This window comes from Arvicola amphibius, chromosome 7, assembly GCF_903992535.2.
Source record: "Arvicola amphibius chromosome 7, mArvAmp1.2, whole genome shotgun sequence".
Lineage (NCBI taxonomy): Eukaryota > Metazoa > Chordata > Mammalia > Rodentia > Cricetidae > Arvicola > Arvicola amphibius.
In genome coordinates, this window is record NC_052053.1 from 134,388,531 (window position 1) to 134,407,175 (window position 18,645).

An 18,645-nucleotide genomic window follows, 5' to 3' on the forward strand; every position below is an offset into this window, starting at 1 on the left:
TAACAAACTTGAAACTTCTTCATTTTGCTGCTGAAGAAACATGAGACCCAGTGGCAGCAAGGGACTTGAAATTGGCCAACAACTAGTTAATGTCGGAGTCGAGGCTAAGTCTCACATGCCCCAACTTGGTGCTCAGGGCCCTTTCTTCTCATCCAAACCCACAGGCACGGTGGTGAGGGCTTTCAAACTGAGGTATGCACACCGCTGCAGGCGATGGCAGGAGGCCAGGGAGGTGAAGCCACAGGATAAACACAGGGTGTTTGGCTTCAGAGTAAATATTACTCAAAGATTTGAGAAGAGTTAGGAGAACCACTTTACTTTTATTAAAACAAGATTGATTATAAAGGAGGCTGCACATTCTAAATGAATTTTTAAGATTTCAAGTTGGTTTTCTCTAGCTATCATTGTAGCCATGGTAGTAAAGGCCTTCTGTTCACCCTGCTAGGGATGCTTGCTAGAATAATAAAATAATAAAAACAAGAACAATAATAGTAAATTTGCTAACATAAGGACATCTGTAAAAGAGTTTTTCTGCTAAAGTGCCTTTAAGGCCTCCGGCCCTGCCATTCTGTAGCTGTTCACATTATTTAGCCTCCATGATCACTAAGTAGCAATATTTCTAAGACTACATTAAGATGTTACAATGAGGGGCCAGAAAGAAGGATCAACAAGTCAGGGCATCCCAGATGAGAGAATCCCAACTCACACAAGAGAGATCACCGAGAAGCCAATGTGACTGGTTCCGATGCCCCGCTAGCCCACAACTACTAAAAACTAAAACCCGTGTTAGAAGAGAGCTGCCAAAGGAAATGCGGTCTACCCAATGCTGACCCACGCAGTCAGAAGGAAGCTCTGTTCTCTTGTGAGATTGGAATTTTGTGGAACCTCAATACTACCAACCTCATTCTCCGTCCTAGGTCTGGGTGCATGATGAGGCCTCGGTGAGATGTTAGGGACACCAAAACCTCAGGATTAAATTAAAATATGAAAAATTTTAATGCTATGCTTTCAAGTCAAAACTGATGCCAAATAATAATCCATGAACAAAACGTCAAATTTTATGTGAGAATAAAACTGTATGCTTTTCTGTTTGAATGGGACTACCCCAAGACAGCGGAGAACCGCTCCTCCTACAGCTGCCGCGGCCTAGCGGAAACCTCCTTTGTATAAATGAAGCCTGCTGGTGCTCATGTCTGGACTCCGTGAAATTATTGCTGGGCGGCTGCTTGCTCTGGTCCTCGGACCCACTCCTGCTCTCTGGCATCGCTCGCACCACTGCACGCTGCGATCCACACATCTCACGGGAGAGAGGACACAGGGGGTGCTGTGATGTACCTGGTAAACGTCATAGAAGTCAGGATTTGGCTTCAGATCTTGCCTGATTTGCACTGGCCTTTAGTTGAAAGACGGTGCGGAGGGAACAATGAGGCCTTGCCCAAGCCCAGGGGACTATTAGTGCCCCTCACCGCCATAATTTTCCTGATGTCCAGAGACCAGAAGTCCTCCTCGCTGCCCGTCTTGCCATGCTCCAGGCTCCAGAAGAAGGCGAAAAGCTCTCTGCAAAGCAGTCTCCAGGTAAAAAAGGCCTCCCTTACCAGATGAACAGCCTGGGAGCGGGATGGGGACAGGCGTGGAGGACAGGGGTCTGACAACGCTCTGCTCTCCTAAAGGCCACCCTACCCCTAGTGTCCTGGTACCAGGAATTTTGCGAGGCTATACCCCACTCAGTCCCTTTAGCCTCAGGGGTTTCAGTATGCTTGGGATCCACACTAAATCCTAACTTGGGCTGTGTTGCGCAAGGGTGCAGGTACTGATCCTCAAGGATGTTTATTTCAGTAGGTTTTAGTGCAGTATTTAGTCGTTGGGCGATTTTAAACCATTATCTTTCTGTATTAAATTCTGAGAATGGTAGTGGCCAAGGCTGCTGTGTGGAAACTCCCCATCGCAAGTCTGCAGTGGATTATCTCTCGATAAAGAACCAACTAACCCGGAATCAGACAGACAGACTGACAGACAGACAGACACACACACACACACACACACACACACACACACCAGGCTGCTAAGCTGTTCCTAAATTCAAGAGCATTCCCAAATAACAGCTCCCACTCGGTACAATGCCGCAGAACTAAATTCTACCTTCACACAGTGCCCACCTGGGACCACACTGTGGCGGTTTGTGCTTTCTCCCACCTGTGTTCCTTTCCCTCCTCGTCTTTTCTCACGAATTTGCACTTTGCCACGACCTTACACGTGTCCTTTTCTCTCCTCTGGGCTGTTGTAACTCACCAGGTTTGCAGATTTACCCTTCAGTTTCTGACGGGACCCAAATCCACCCACACAGTTTTCTTCTGAACACCTCACCTGTAGAACATGCTTCATCAAGGCCAAAAGCTCAAGCGTTTCTCAGCTGGCTGCATCTTCCTTCCAGGCTCTTTTTTCCTCTTCAAGCAAGCCAACATAACACTGTCACCAGCATGGCATCATTGCGACTCTTGCCTGTGCCTTCTTCATTGCCCTTGTTATCTGCCTTTGCCTGGAGTCTCTGTCCACACACCACAGATATTAGCCATTCCCTGTCACTGCACCATTCTTGATTTCTCAGAGGTGGCCTTGCTCCGTGCCTGTACCTCTCTCTGCACCCTAGGCTATATACCACACTATGCCGCTTCCAGAAGCGTCTTCCAGAAGCATCTTCCAGAAGCTTGTCCCATCCTCTCTCCAGTTCAAAGACCCTGTAAGATGCTCATATCAGCCCAGTGTTAAGTCCAAAGTCACATTCCCCAATAGTTAACTAAGCCTATACCTTAGGTATCATCAAGGGAAGGGAGCCAGAGAAGCAGAAACAAGTCTTTGAGATAACTTCACAGGACACGTTGTTTAAAAGCAGTCGCGTGGCTGTCACGTGAGGAAGTAGACCTTCATTAGGCAGTCTTACCTGGATTTTACAGTGTGGTTTGTGCAAATGCGTGTAGATGAATGTGTGAACCATGTGCTAGGAAGTTAATTTCAAGTGACAGTTTACATAAAATGTGTGGTTTTCAGTTAAGTTATTGAAGCCCATTAAAGTGTTATTTGGGTACTAATTAAGTGCACAAATCTTATTTAAATTCCAAATCTAAATTCAAAGTTAGCCCTTGTGATATGATTCCCAAATACCTTTCTTAACCTATTTTCCAATTGTTTTCCTTCCGGTACGGAGGTCTTCTCATTTCTCTCTGGAGTACTCAGTCCCTTCTTCCATCAAACTCCTGGTTCTTGTCTCTACTTTTTAATTGATTTTTATTGAGCTCTACATTTTTCTCTGATGCCCTCCCTTCCTCTTCCCTCTCCCCTTCAACCCTCACCCAAGGTCCCCATGCTTCCAATTTACTCAGGAGATCTTGTCTTTTTCTACTTACAATGTAGATTAGATCTATGTAAGTCTCTCTTAGTGTCCTCATTGTTGTCTGAGTTTTGGGGGGGTTGTGATTTGTAGGCTGGTTTTCTTTGCTTTATGTTTAAAAACCACTTATGAGTGAGTGCATGTGATAATTGTCTTTCTGGGTCTGGGTTACCTCACTCAAAATAATGTTTTATAGCTCCATCTATTTACCTGCAAATTTCAAGATGTTATTGTTTTTTTTCTGCTGTGTAGTACTCCATTGTGTAAATGTACCACATTTTCCTTATCCATTTTTTGGTCAAGGGACATTTAGGTTGTTTCCAGGTTCTGGCTATGGCAAACAAAGCTGCTATGAACATAGTTGAGCACATGTCCTTGTGGCACAATTGAGCATCCTTTGGATATATACCCAAAAGTGGTATTGCTGGGTCTTGAAGAAGGCTTTTTCCTAATTTTCTGTGAAATCACCACACTTCCAAAGGGGCTGTACCAGCTTCGTCTTGTCTCTCTTTAAACCCAGCCTCTTGGTTCTGCCCTGAAACCTATCACCCAGAACAACAGGAATTTGTCCTCCTTCTTCCTTGATCACAATGTCCTCCCTTTCTTATAGCCCTTAGCATTTGCCTGTATCTGCTAGGTGTCCCTGATTGTCTCCCACTGAAAGATTTGTTCACAGACATCAAGCATCTTGCTGAATGTATCCCTAGCTTTACCAGGTAAACTTACAGACTTGTCACAGCCTAAACTAATCAGGCAGCCGTTTTCCATGGGTGGCTCGGTGATTGCGTTTGGATCTACTGTTCCTTTTAAAGACCACCCTGTCGTAGAAAATGACATGAAAATTCCTCAAGAAAAGCAAGCAGATTCACTGTATCACTTCCACGTGGAAGGGAGAACTCAGGTGGTGTCTGGAATCCCACAGTCGCAGTGCCGGCACTGGCAGCAGCCAGAAGGCACATCAATCCACTCGTCTGTTTACTACGTGAGTGTACAGATACAGTAGAATGCCACCGAGCTTTGCCAAGTGAATTTCTGATACATACTACCACATAAAAAGGAAAGACATTCTGCCGACTGGAATAAACCAGCCACCCATGGCCAAGTGCTGCAGAGGTCTGTTTACTCGAGGTCTGTAGAAGAGAGACTCTCATGGAAGCAGGAGGCAATGACTGCCTGCCATAGCTCGAGGGGTGGGGTGGGAGGGGCCTGTGTGAAGGGCGGAGCTTCGGGTGCAAACAGAGGGAAGCTTCCGCAGAAGACAGTATAGGATTCCCTGATCCTACGGAGCCATAAATCTGAGAATGGCAAAACGGGTAAACTGTGTGTGTGTGTTTCCACAATAAAATCATCAGGGAAGGATACTGGAAGCCTCTTAAAGGAAGGGCTGTGTGTACCACCAGGGATGCTCCGGTGAGGCTGCTGCCTCCATTGGCTGGAAGAAACCTAAAATGTCACAGCACACCTTGGTGGTACTTTGATATTCAAACTCTGTGCTGCAGTCATATAAAATTACTGGGTGAAAAGAAACACACCATAATAAAAATTGTATAAGTGATTAATTGTACCAGCTATTTACAGCTTAGGGTGATATTTGCAAGTTCCTATTTATCTCTTACTTTTCTAAAAAAAATTTTAAGCCTTAGTATTTCTTCTGTGGCTGAACCTTTGGAAATACATAATAATGGTTATTGAGTTATTACATATTTATTATAAAATATTAAAACACTTCAAAATGCATTGCCTTGAGCTAGGCACTGTAGCATTGCCAACAGCCCCAGCTACTTGGAAAGCTGAGATGAATCACTTTCAGCTAGGAGTTCAAGACTATGTAAGACCATGTCTCAATACACACACACACACACACACACACACACACACACACTTACTTTATATATAGCATATATACTCTCGTATATAGTATATATTCTAGAAAGTAAAACTTCATGATCACATGAGGCTTTTGTTTTCAGTTTGGAATATGTATATTGTGTGTGTGTGTGTATATATATATATATGTATGTATATATTTAAATTTTAATAGAAAACAGGCATTGTGGACTAACTCAAATTACATTGGCAATAACTTTTTACTTAAAAGCATACATTTAGACATCCATTTCTCTTACTGGTCTCCAGAGAAACAGCCACTGAAATGCACAAGCATATAAGCAGAAATTTACTAGGAGGGATGGGCTCCCCTAGGGGGAAGGACTGGACTCTCAGAACCGGTGTCTGAAGGCTGGAGGTCTGAGACCAGCCATGGCTTGGTTGCTCTGAAGTCCAGTGGCTGACGACGGGGAGTGATGGAGGGGAACACGGGTGTCCAGCTCCACAGGTGTAAAGGAGTGTGCCTACCTCTGCCTGTCTGCTCGATTTTTAGCATTCAGTTACTGGGTGATGACCACGTCACTGGGAATCAGTTTCTTTGTTGAGGCGGCCAGTTCAAATGCTGCTCCCTTCTAGAGACACACTCCCCAGCTCTCACCGGTCTCCTGGACAGCTCCTAATACTGTCAACGCGTAAAATTGAGCATCATACCCTTCTGCTTAAATTACTGTACAACTATTCCCCTGAGAGGTTACACCTTAATCTATACCCCAATTACTGGGAATATTTCATAGCCACGGAGAAGAGAAGTATATTGAGATTAAGAACAATACATTTCTCTGTGCAAATTTACCTGCTTCTGAGTAACGATGGCTAGGTGAGGTTAAAATTATGATTTTATAACTTTAAAATTATAAACTTTAAATTTGATAGCTTTAACAGAATACACATTTAATTCTACTTTGGGCTTAAGTCACTTGGCAGTATTGAGATTGACGGTGCATACTGCAGGCTGAGACTTTAGACGTGTAAGCTGAAATACCCAGGTAGAGCATCTGCACCTGACCCAATGAGTTTTTCCAAGATTTGGTGTTTGTGAGTGTAAAATATAACCCGGTTATTGGAAGATCTGAGCCCAAGCCTGTCAGTTCTCCAGGCCCCCTAGCTTCGGCTTGATTGACAAGAATCAAGGGAAGTGAGAAAGTTTGGAGCCTCTCTCCTTCACTGGGAAAGCCGCCTTTCTCAGGTCGCTAATACCTTTCTACACCACTCGCTCGAACTCCTTAAAGTGCCGTATTACATAGCAAATCCACTCTCAGAACCTTATAAATCACCTCCTGACCCTGCAGCCTTACCACCCACATCCAATCCCTGCAGAAGAGCTGTGATTGCTGGGATTCTGATCATTGCGATGTCTGTGGGCCCCAGCGCTGCACCAGAGACCCCTTCACTTCCTTTGCGTCCTGTTGGCTCTACTCTTGAAAGGCCCATTTCCCCTTAGTGCGCTCACTCAGGAGGCCTACAAATGTTTATTTGGTAATTATTAAAGAAAAGGCAGTGGGTGTTTGGAGCTGCTGCTAGATTTGTGCTTTTAAAATAAAGCCTGTGGCAATAAAATAGAAAATAGCTTAATGTGCCCTGAAAAAAAAAATGACATTTATTCATTTATTTGGTCCTTGCTGACGACTTACCTGTACTGAGCATACTGAAACGGACCCTTGAAAGATTGTCCCTAAAAATACACATTATATTTTACTCCTCCTACCTCCAACCTGGCTCTGGGTGTTTTCTATACATACAGAACCCTGTCAAACACTAATTCTTCATTTATGAAGGAACATTTAAGAATAATTGTTAAAGAACCAAAATACCCTACCTCATAGAGAATTAACAGCTTAATCATGGTATATGCACACACACACACATGTGTTTCTTTTTTTCCTTTCTGGTTAAAAGTTATTTACACATCTGTGCCTAGGGTTAAAAGTAATGAGATTCAACTACAAAGATGAGTAAATAATATATAATTGTAGTGTTGGAATTTATCAATTTAGGGTGGTTGCCTCCATATTCGACTTTCTTTTGATCTCTTATAGACATATTGTTATTGACTGCAAATGTCTCAGTATTTTTGCTCATTGGAATGTGGTTTGACAGATTAATTATATGTTATCAGGCAGTTGAAGATCAGGTAAAGATATGTGGCCACAGGAGGGATGTGGATGTCTTCGAGCTCTTCCTCTCTAAAAGGTAAGTGTGCTCTTTTGGAACAACACAGAGGGGTATCAGTTATAATCTTTTATAAAGGCAAATGATTTTCATTGCCCCTTCTTCAAGGACTGGGTAGTCTGATTACTTTAGCCCTTCTGGGGGTGTACCCCTTACACTAGAGAGGCAAGTGTTATTATTTCATGCTTGAAAAGCATGAAAATCAGAAGTTGTTGATCCAGGCTGACTCGAGATGATCTTGGGATGTTATGGAACTTTCCTGCTAGGAGAACCACATTGTAAAACTAATAGAACATGATTTAAATATCAATTTTAGAAAAGCGGTGAATGATTTTTAGTATCATTATGTCCCCGACAATACTCGTTACTTCTCAAAAGCTGCAAATATTAACTGGGTACCATTTTACTTCATCAAGCAATCCTACCCTTGTATAATAACACAACCTAATTCAGGCTGATTGTGACATGTAGGAGAATTAGAAACCACAGAGGGATCTGGCATACGGCAAGCACTCAGTTATCATCAGGACAATTAATATTATTGCTATCGTTATGAATAGTAACCTATTGTTCCCATATAATAAAGCCACTATTGTACTATAACCCCTAAAACTACTTATATTAATTTGTTAGCAAACAGGAAAAATCTTTTCCTTTACATCAAAGAGGAGTTCTACATAACACAGAAACCCCAGTGTCTGCGACAGAACCCAGGGACAAGAGAGAGGAAGTGATGCATACAGCTGGACTCTGACCACTCTGTATTTCCACTGGCCACTAAGCAACATCCTGCATGGCCATTGTCTGCATTTTAATAGCAACAAAACTGCTCTGATTCAGATGCATCTCCCAGAATTCATAGGTCAAAAACTAAGTCCCTAATGCGGTGGTGTGGAGACGCAAGACCACTGAGAGCTGATTGGCCCTTGAGAGCTCAGCATCTCAATCATGGATTAATGGTGGAGTCACCAGAACAGAGTGAGTTCTCATGAAACAAGTTTGCTCCCCTGCCCACACGTGTCTTCACCATGTCATAAAGCAGCAAAAAGGCCATGCCACAATGGGATACGACTCAGCATAAGAGTGGGTAGATAAAAAGAATAGATTTAAAACATTGAAACATTAGAAATAGTGACTCTTGGCTATGAGTGATTAGCAGTTTTCTTATCTAGAAAACAACAGAGTAGAAGCAAAAAAATATTTCATAGTCGACTTGCATAAACTAGGTGAGCTGGTATTTTGCTTAAGTCCCTGTTGCCTTTGGAGTGACAGTGTCTTATCATTGTCTCCTGGTAACTCGTCAGCACAAGCAATAGCACATTAGTAGTAGATTTACATCTCCTGGTCTTGATTGGCCTCACCTTAAAATGTAACAACTGATTATTGATCCACGGCAGGCTTGTGCTTGAAAGTGTTTTCCAAAAAAAATGAATCACTTTGTCACATGATGTAATAACCAGATTTCAGCACTGATATTACTACTCTAAGAAACCTGATAGGGATGGCTGGACTCATTGATACGATATTCATGGATTAAAATTTATTGGAAATTCCTAAAGTGAGGCTCAAGGACTTTATACTCGTACTCAGAACTTGTTTTCATTATGTCATGGGGAGAGTTGAAGTTGACACGCTACCATCACTGACTGTGCCATGGTCAGGCTATGCCATGTTCTAAGGACGCCATCTTAGAGAAAAAAGTGTCAACTGCAAAGAGAGAGGATGCATTAGTGCTGTTCATTCCCCATTGAAAGTAGCTTTGGAGAAAGCAGGTATTTGTGAGCAAGAGGGTACATAAATCCAAAGATGGTGGAGACGGAAAATAAAGGAGAGAAAGAGGAGCAGATGCTCTTCATGGAAGAAGAAGTTAAGGACTATAAGAAGAACAAGAGCATGAGAAGAAAACATTTTGCAATCCCAAATCAGGTAGGGGTCACCGACTGAAGGCGATGATGTTGTGGGAAGCAAGAGTTTCATGTGGAGTCAGAGTGGAGCCCTGCATGTTACCTCTTTATAAAAATCTTCTCTTTTACAATAGAGTCCTGGAACGCCTTAAATAACAGAAGTTAGCTTTACCAGAAGAGGGACAAACTGATGTCATTTAACTTCTGATGGAACACAGAATTTCCATTAATGCCGTTAAGAAGTGGTATATCTGGAATATAAGTGTTAGGAAACTGTAAGACAAATCAAGAATGTGGAGCATTTGGCCGGCCAGTTGTCTGGGGCTTTTCAAATTGGAAATATGTTAATGGGGAAGAGCTTGGCAAATGTAAACTTAAGATGACTGGAGTTATATCAACTGAATATAATATGTAAATATGATGAGATAAGACATAAACTATAAAGGAAAAGTAGGTGAGTAGGATTTGAATAATTTATTATTTGATGATTTACATTGCTGAATTTAACTTAATCTCCTTAGGTGTGAAAGTGGTATTATGATTTGCAGAAAAAAATTAATTTGGGATCTATGGATACTGAACTATTTAGAAATGAGAGTAGGGCTCTCACTCCTAAATCATAAGCCTCATTTTCAAATGACTCTAGGAAAATTACACACACACACACACACACAGAGAGTGAGGAAAATGAAGTAATATATTTTTTACAGGTTGTGGGCAAAGAGATGGTGTAGCAGTCAAGAGTGCACAGTATTCTTGCAGCGGCCTGAGTTCAGTTTTCAGCACCCATATCAAGCAGTTCACAACAAACAACTCAAATCATGATGCAGTTCAGAAACCCAGCCCTTGGACTGGAACTTGAGCAGGAATCCCTAAGCGCCAGCTTTCATGGGACCAGAAGGCATGATTCCAAATGAAGGAGGCCACCAACAGTCCTACCCAGCTGTGATGCCTATCAACCACTCAACAACCAACTCAACAATAACCCTAAGGGTGCAGCAGTGGCTGGCATACCTTGGTGATAAGCACAGCTCTCTATTTGGACTTAATACACACTCAACAAATGGGAGACCATGCCTGGTAATGGAAACCTAGCTAACTCCTCAGTGCTAATGACATTATAATTATTGGAGGAGAATTTACAGCCTGTAGTTTACTAAAAGAGAATAATACCTAACATCAACCTGTAAACATTTGTCCTTAGACCCACAGGTCAGTGGAGTTTTCCTTATCAAGGAAACTTCTCTTTTCAACTGATGGAGACCACATCAAAAAACACAACCAATTGAATTTCACCATTGTGGAGCCCAGTCCCAATGTTTACATGTAGAAAGCATTCTCATACCTAAGACTCAGGGAATATGGCAGAAGGGGTGAGAGAATTGTAATAGTCAGCGGATTGGGAAGTTTGCTGTGAGGTTGTATCTGTTTAGTAACTTTATACACGTACAACGACAGGTACTGAAAAAGAGGCTATGAATTTGAAAGAGAGCAGGGATGGGTATTTAAGAGGGCTTAAAAGGAGAACTGTTGTCATTGTAATTTCAAAACAAAATAGTCTTAAAAATCATTCTGAAAATCTATAATTGTAGCCCTCCTCTTTTCTTAGACTGAAAATTTTCCTATACCAAAAGCAGCGAGAAGGGCTTGTTTTGTTTAAAAATATTAGTTACATGCTTTCAAACTTTTATCAGGCACGATGGTTCACATCTTCAGTCTCACCTATTCGGAAGGTTGAGGCAGGAGGATTGCAGGTTTAAGGTCAGCCTGATCTACACAGGAAGACACTGTCTCATAAAAAATCAGAAAAGAATTTAGTTCCTTGGGGAACTATGACAAACGTAACTGTGAGTGGCTGGGAGTTGCACACACCTCTACTCCCAGCACTTGGAAGGTCAAGGAAAGAGGACTGAGTTCAAGTCCCATCTGGGCTACGTATAGATTCTGTGACTCCAAAAACATTTTAAAGTTTAAAGAGAGTTGTGAGAGATGTTGCCATGAGTGAGTTTATTGTGTAATATAGTAGTACTTTAATACTGCCACTGAGTGTTTATTACATGCCCTGCATACTATGGATTCTTCAAGGTTTGGAAGAGGAAAACCACATGCAAGCTTAAATGCTTGATAGCCAGAATTTCTACTCTAAGAACTCAAAAGCGATCTGACAACCCCAAAAGGCCACCTCTCCTCCGGGACGCCACCCTCTGTCATCAGCTCCTCTGCCCAGTCCATATCTGTTGTGTGAGCACAGCAACCATGGTAACCAAGGCTACCTGGATGGCCAAGAGGCCCAACAATTCAAGACAGGTGGGCAGTGTAGTCACCAGAAGATGAGTGAGTCACAAAGCCCCCTCCCCAGCCCTTGTCTCCAGGTGTCTGACCATCTTCATCTCCTAGGTGATGTCTCACTACAGTGGGACCAATGTCCAGTCTTCCCTTCATTTTTTCTCCCTTTCCAATCGCCCGAAAAGTATTTTAAAATGAACTGCCATAGTAACTACAGCTAATGAACTTTACTGGTAACACAAGCTTAATTCAAATGATGGACTTTTGCAATGAGAAGGTAAGTGTGCCAACGATTCTGAAAGGATAGAGAGGCCTTGCTGGTCCCTCCCAAACTAGCAGTATGGCCAGCCTTACCTGAAAGCAAATGAATTGTTGCTAATATTTATGTTTTTTTTTTCTTTCCAGGGAACTGACAGAGGTTGTTGATCTTTCTAGATTTAAAAATTTAAAATATTTATGGCTCCACCATAATAAGGTAATGTTATGTTTTGTCTTTAAGTTACTTAAATGTTTTAATTTTATGCTTAATTTAATGGAGCTAATATTTAGAACATTAAGGAATATTTGTACAAGATAACCTCAAATAAGAAACACACAAGCCAATATATGTATACGTGGTTCAGAGATATCAGGTACCTATCTATCAGACATCTGCACATCTGGTATATTGAATAAAGCAATGTGGGAAATTCTATCAGGTCACAGTTTTCATTTTGCCTCCCCAGTTCTGTGAAAGAAAGCTTGGAGAGCCACATCACTCCTTTCTGAATAATACAGAACTTACAGTCCATTGGTCAGTCTTAGACCACCTTCATAAATGAAAACATTTTTCATATATTGCTCTTCCTTTACAGACAGGCAAACACATACCCGTGCACGCACACACATGTGTGCTTTGCACACACAAGCACACGCATGGGTACAGAAACAGACACATGTATCCTGCCTTGATGAGATGAAATTTATATCTCCTTGTTGAGGAATTTGTTGTAATCATGTTTGAAAACATTTTACAGGGAATTTGTGTGACCATAGTGTGTGTGTGTGTGTGTATGTGTGTGTGTGTATGTGTGTATACACAAACATTTTACTTAGCTATTCATCTGCTGTATTGTCAAGGTAAGCTTAGGTATATCTCTGTTGGTATTATTTGCTTTCATTTTTTTGATCAATATAGCATGGTATATTGTGGCTGACTAAGTTTCTTGATGGAAGCATTCTCTGGTTAGATTATTTGTCCTTTTGGTGTTTAACTTTCTGCAGGTTCTGTGTTTTGTATATTGGCACTCTGCTGCATAGCTGGCAAGGGCTTTCTCTCACTCCAGTCTATCTTTAGCTCTCTGATTGTTTCTTTTACTTCACAGGGCATTTCTTATTTTCTCATCCTATTTGTAAATTCTTGGTAATATTTCTGGAGCTAGAGTCCTGTTCAGGAAATCATTATATATGCCTCTGTCTTAAAATATGTTCCGTGTGCTTTCCTCTTGTTTTACATTGAGACCTTTAACAGGCCAGCTTTTCTCATGCGTGCTCTCACACCCAATCCCCCACTCAATTCCCCAGATGCGCAGGCCTTTGTCTTTCAATCAAAGGAAAGGGTGTAAGTGAGCCCAATTGTTAGTGAAGTGAATTTAGCTTCATCAGAAAGCATCGGGCACCACACAGCCATGTCTCTAACTTTAGGGAATAATTCTCCAGGTCAGAAATGTGATCTACAAAGCTTCCATTAGAGGCTGTGGTTTAGAATTAAGTACTACCACCCTGCCCTCCTAGGAATGTCCTCAGTGTGGGGTTCCCAGCTCCTTCCAAGCAAAAGAGCGGAATCAACTAACACTCCTTCCCAAACAGTAATTACAGTTAACTAGTCAGAAGATGGTGCTCAGCCTTAAGTGTGGCTTTCCAACAGCCTGGCTTTTGTTCATTATCCACTGATATCTCAATCTTAACATTTTTAATTTAGATTTCCAAACACCAGCAGTCAAAAGGATGGTAATCTTTTCCCAACAGCGAGCTGCCTTTGTGCGGAAGTCCATCTTCACAACACTGGCTCTTTAAACAGCTATGTTTATGAAAACATTCAGTATGTCATTGACTCTTTTTTAAAACCAACTGGGTGGAAATGGAAAATGAAATTGCTTTCAGTATTAACTGTAAGCATCAGTCTGTCCCTTAATCTTGAAGTAATTTCTTGGAGGAAAAACATAAAAATACCTTCAAGGCTCCGGCAGCCAACAACCGAAATGGAAAGTCGATGCACCACTTAAGGGTATTAAAATTCAAAACTCTCCTAAGCACCCTGCCAGAACTTATCCTGGGTCACAGCACACGACCTCTGATTAAAACAAGATGCAAATCTCCAGGCATGGCAACAGTGACATCCTTGTTTGCAGTGTGGTCCCTGGTGGCGGCGGCCGTTCTGAAGGGCGGACATGTACAAATGTTGCCCCGTGTCTAAGGGGAGAGACGTGGTAGGGACTTTGTGACGTTTCTTGGCTCTCTGTAAGCCGGGATGGTCCGAACTCCAGCCACCCGCTGCGTCTTCCTAGGCTGCGTCTTCCTACAGTGGTCCCACAGAGCCAACGCGCAGAAAGGAAGGGGTTCCATGCCTGTTGACACTTTTTCTTTCTTTCTAAGAGGTGGGGCATGGTGGGCGGCAGGGAGAGACCGAGGCCTTTTTTTATTATTTTTTGTTATGTGCAATGGACTGCGTTCTTTTTAAAATCTCTTGCTTTTTCTCGAAGGAACACATGGTGTAGCTTGTGTTATGTGAAAAGGTCAACCCTCCCGACACGTTTTAACCGCTCTTGGGATTGGGGAATGAACTAAGCTAATATGAGTTTTCTATTGATTGATGATTGAGTGGGTATCCAGATAGCAGAAATTTAGGAGATGTCCCTCAGATTTATTTGGCAATAAGTTTGGGTATATGCAATTACCCATTTGGAAACACCTCACCTTTTTTTCCAGAAAATAATTACAAGAACCCTCCCTCCTTGAATGTAAGAGCTACTAATAAACAAAATAAACCACACAAGTCCCACATAATTTCTGCTTTTATTCTTCATACCTCATCTCTCTTACCTCAGGACATTAATTGCAATACTTCTGTCAACTTTGTTGACTTACATTTTGCTAAATGTTTAAAACATAAAAAAAGAAAATCAACACAAATAACCAACATGAAGCTCACTGTAGTGCTGTGATATCCATGGAGATGAGCATTATACCTAGGCTTTACTTTTTGAAGGGGTTGTTTTACATATTTGGGTCCCTTGCCTAGATGTACAAAAGTACCACCTGCATGTAGTTGCAGCATGTACAGGTGTACCACATGCATGCAGATGCCTACATGTAAAGGTGTACTACATGTGTGCAGTTGTCTACATGTAAGGTATACTACATGTGTGCAGTTGTCTACATGTACATTTGTACCACATGCATGCAGGGCATCAGATCCTCTGGAACTGGAGTTGTAGATGCTGGGGAACACTGCAAGGGTGCTGGGAACCAAACCCAGGTCCTCTGGAAGAGCAGCCAATGCTCGGAACTGCAGCACCATCTCTCCATTTTTTAAAGGAAGAACTATAACTTTTTGGAAAGTGCTTACATAAAATTTCAGTAATTTCCAAATAAGAGGGGAGTAAGTGAAAATATTTGTTTGTTTGTTTGTTTGTTTGTTTATTTTGGTTTTTTGTAGTTTTGGTGACTGTCCTGGAACTAGCTCTTGTAGACCAGGCTGGCCTCTAACTCATAGAGATCCACCTGCCTCTGCCTCCCGAGTGCTGGGATTAAAGATGTGTGCCACCACCACCTGGCACAAATTTAATTTAACTTTATATGTTTTAAGCCTGGATAAAATGAACATACTGTTTTAATTCATTAGGCAGAAACACTGTAGAAATGAATTTAGGAACCTAGAGTGAATATTAGCTTTTAATTCATTTTCTTCCTATGTGTTATTAAAATTCTCTCAACCATACCTCAAATTAATTTTCTGTAAGATTCTCCCTCACTCTAGTAAGAATGGCTATTATTAGGAAAACATACATTGGGAAATGCTAGTAAGAATATTGGGAAAGGGGAACTCATTCAGAGCTAGTGTGAACGCAACCTATGCAGCTACCATGGAAGTCAACCAATGAATGGATAAAGAATGTGATATATATGGAGAATGGAGTTTTATACAGCCACAAAGAAAAGCCAAATCACGACATTTGCAGGTAACTGAATGATGACTTAAAAATAATTTAAATAATGAAATTTTTAAAAGATTCTTCTCTAATACTTAAAATTCTACTTTAAGAAATACTGGTATTTCAACACTCAAACATAAATAAGTTGGTTTGCTCATGAATGTAGAGTTTCTGAGACTGTCACCACATTGTTTAGCCTCTGGTCTGGGAGTCTTTCCTGTTACTGATTTTCTGAGCTAGGTAACTCTTGATGGTGAGAGTTGGCCTTCTTAAGACATTAAGCAGCATCCATGGCCTCTGGACATTGGTTTCTAGGCCATTTCCTGCCACAGATTACAACCCAAACTGTTTCCACATATTCAGTTACCCATTGGGGGCAAGGAGAGGAATAGCCCCCACTACTAAGAATCACTCAATAGGACAAAAAGCAAAATCAAGCAAACAACAACAGCAAAAAATGGCCTATGGAGACCTCAGTGCAAACAGGTCAAGCCTCTGCTCAAATCCAGATGGCTTCTTGTCGCTTCCGCTAAGTGCTCAAGGGAGCATAAAAGTTACTGCACAGGGAGGTCCCAGCTATTACTTGGCCCTGGAACTCCGGTCCAGCCATTCCAGGCACCATCCTGTCTGTCTGTCTAGTTCCTCCCAGTGCTGCTCCGACACATGCTAGCCTTCTCTCTGCCTCCTTCACAGAGCCTTCCCAAGCATCCTTCCTTGGAAGCCAACTCTCCCAACAGCAACACCCCCCTCTTCTCCATCTCCAGGCCTTTTCCCACAACATTTATCCACTTTATAGTGTGCAATTTACTTATTGTGTGTGCATGTTTATTTATCTAATCTTCCTCTACTACTACAACAAGGTCAGGGGCTTTTGTTTGTTTTTCCTCGCTGCCTTGCCAATAGATTTCAGCAGCCTGGCATTGCCTGCTTTTTAGAAGGATGAGTAAATTAAAACCTTAGAATTTTCCCATAAATGCAAAATTCCAATTTGTCAGTGACTCACAAATGACATGTCTTGGTCATCAATTATAAGCTTGAGGATAGTAAGTTAGGGATATTTACCTCAACATTTTCCTTTTGCTAATTTGATGTCTTAGTTCCTATTTATTAGACTTCACAGTTAAGGATTTTTCTTCACATGGTCACCTATGCAAGTGAATTGAAATATTAATATTATCCTCCTGTTTAAGCAGGAAAAGTACTTATTGAAAAGATACTGGGTGGATATTATGAGGCTTAGAAATAAACTTCAGAAAATTCTCAGGATCAAATGCAACCATGGAGAAAATTAAGAACCAGATTGGAGAGTGGATCTCTGCAAACAGAGCCTGCCACCCAAGTCCATGCTTCCTGCGCTGTTTGTTCAGAAGCACCAGCCACTGGGCACAGACTGTGTCCACACTGCCACCATGCTATGGACAACATTGTCTCTTCTCTGCTGCCGTAAGAGCTAATTCAATATTTTGTCTTCCTGTTTACTGATTGAAGTACAGAGTGGATATGCTGTAATGGCTTGGTCTGGATCCTGTCCATGCCTACCTGCAGGGAGTCTAGGGAAGAGAATAGCTTGTCTGACAGAAGTACAATCTAATTTCTATGAAGAATTACTTGGTGAGGAAGCCTTGGAATTATGTAGAAGAGGTTCGATTCTGAGAAATTATGGTATCTTTCAAGTTTTATTAGATAAAAAAATTTAAAGGAATGGAAACAAAAGAAATAATGATTCCTGAGAGAATGTCCCAGAAAGAGCAACTATTTCATGGCTGGATGTGGAACTGAAGGTGTGGAAGAGCCAGGTTCTGTCAGTGTTTATCAGATTCCACAATCCCTTTAGAGCAGCTCCAGCAAAGTGCCTGTATCCTTGACCGCTGCAGAGTTCACCAGGACAATGAATGCTGAGGGGTAGATGGGGCACTAATGAAAACACTCACACACACAGTCATGGCTAAATCCTGACTCAGCCTTCTGCCCCTTGGAGCAGATTTTTATTTTAAATCCACTACGTACTCATAGAGCAAACGCTTACAGGATGAGGTAGCTCTGTGAATTAGCAGCCGGACCAGTGGCTTGCCCCACCTGCTGTCCACAAATGCACACCTTTCAGTTCTTCTCTGTGATGCTTCACCACTACCTGCACTTCTGCCAAACCCACACCGGTCGGCATTGCTAGTTCTTGTCCATTCTCCTTTGCACAGCAGCTATTTGCTCCCACTAAGGAACGTGAGGGTTTGGTTCCTTCTCTTTCTTGCCCCACTTATGCCACACACATACATACTTCCCACTTCCTGGTCTCCTGATGTGGTTGTACTGTAATTTCAGTTAAATCAATATTCGCTCATTATATTGTTAAAACAAAGTATGCTTTTCAGAGCTAAACCATGTATTATACTTCAGTTTTCCTTTATTGTGCTTCTGATTCCCTGGAGTTCTTATTTGTTTGATTTTCCCCCTGTAGGGCTGAATTGTGTCTCCCTGTATTCATATGGAGAAGTCCTGATCCCTGATCTTGCATGAATGAGTGTATTGGAGATAGGGCATTTAGAAGTAATTAAGTTAAATGGGGTATTAAGGGTGGGCCCTAATCCAATATGGCTGGCAATTTTATAAAAGAGAAGATTAAGACTCACAAAGAGATGCTTCATATGCACAGGGGAAGCCCACGTGAGACTGGAGGAAGATGGCTTCTACAAGTCAGGAGGGGCCCAAGAACCAATAACCGTTCCCTCCCACTTCTCGGCCCCAGACATCGCCTCTACAACCGTGAAGAATTTTCTTTTCTATTTCAGCCAACCATTCCCTGATCTGCTCTAGGAAACTAACA

General features: G+C 41.9%; 1 protein-coding gene across 1 annotated transcript in view; it reads left to right on the top strand.

The window, feature by feature from the left end:
* The first annotated feature begins 1,482 nt into the window (after positions 1-1,482).
* Lrrc72 (leucine rich repeat containing 72) overlaps positions 1,483-18,645 on the top strand; it is a 42,738-nt gene continuing 25,575 nt past the window's right edge. The window contains exons 1-3 of the mRNA XM_038338253.1: positions 1,483-1,575; positions 7,389-7,462; positions 12,037-12,106. Coding sequence (XP_038194181.1) covers positions 1,483-1,575; positions 7,389-7,462; positions 12,037-12,106 — 237 coding nt within the window. The remainder of the gene's footprint in view (positions 1,576-7,388; positions 7,463-12,036; positions 12,107-18,645) is intronic.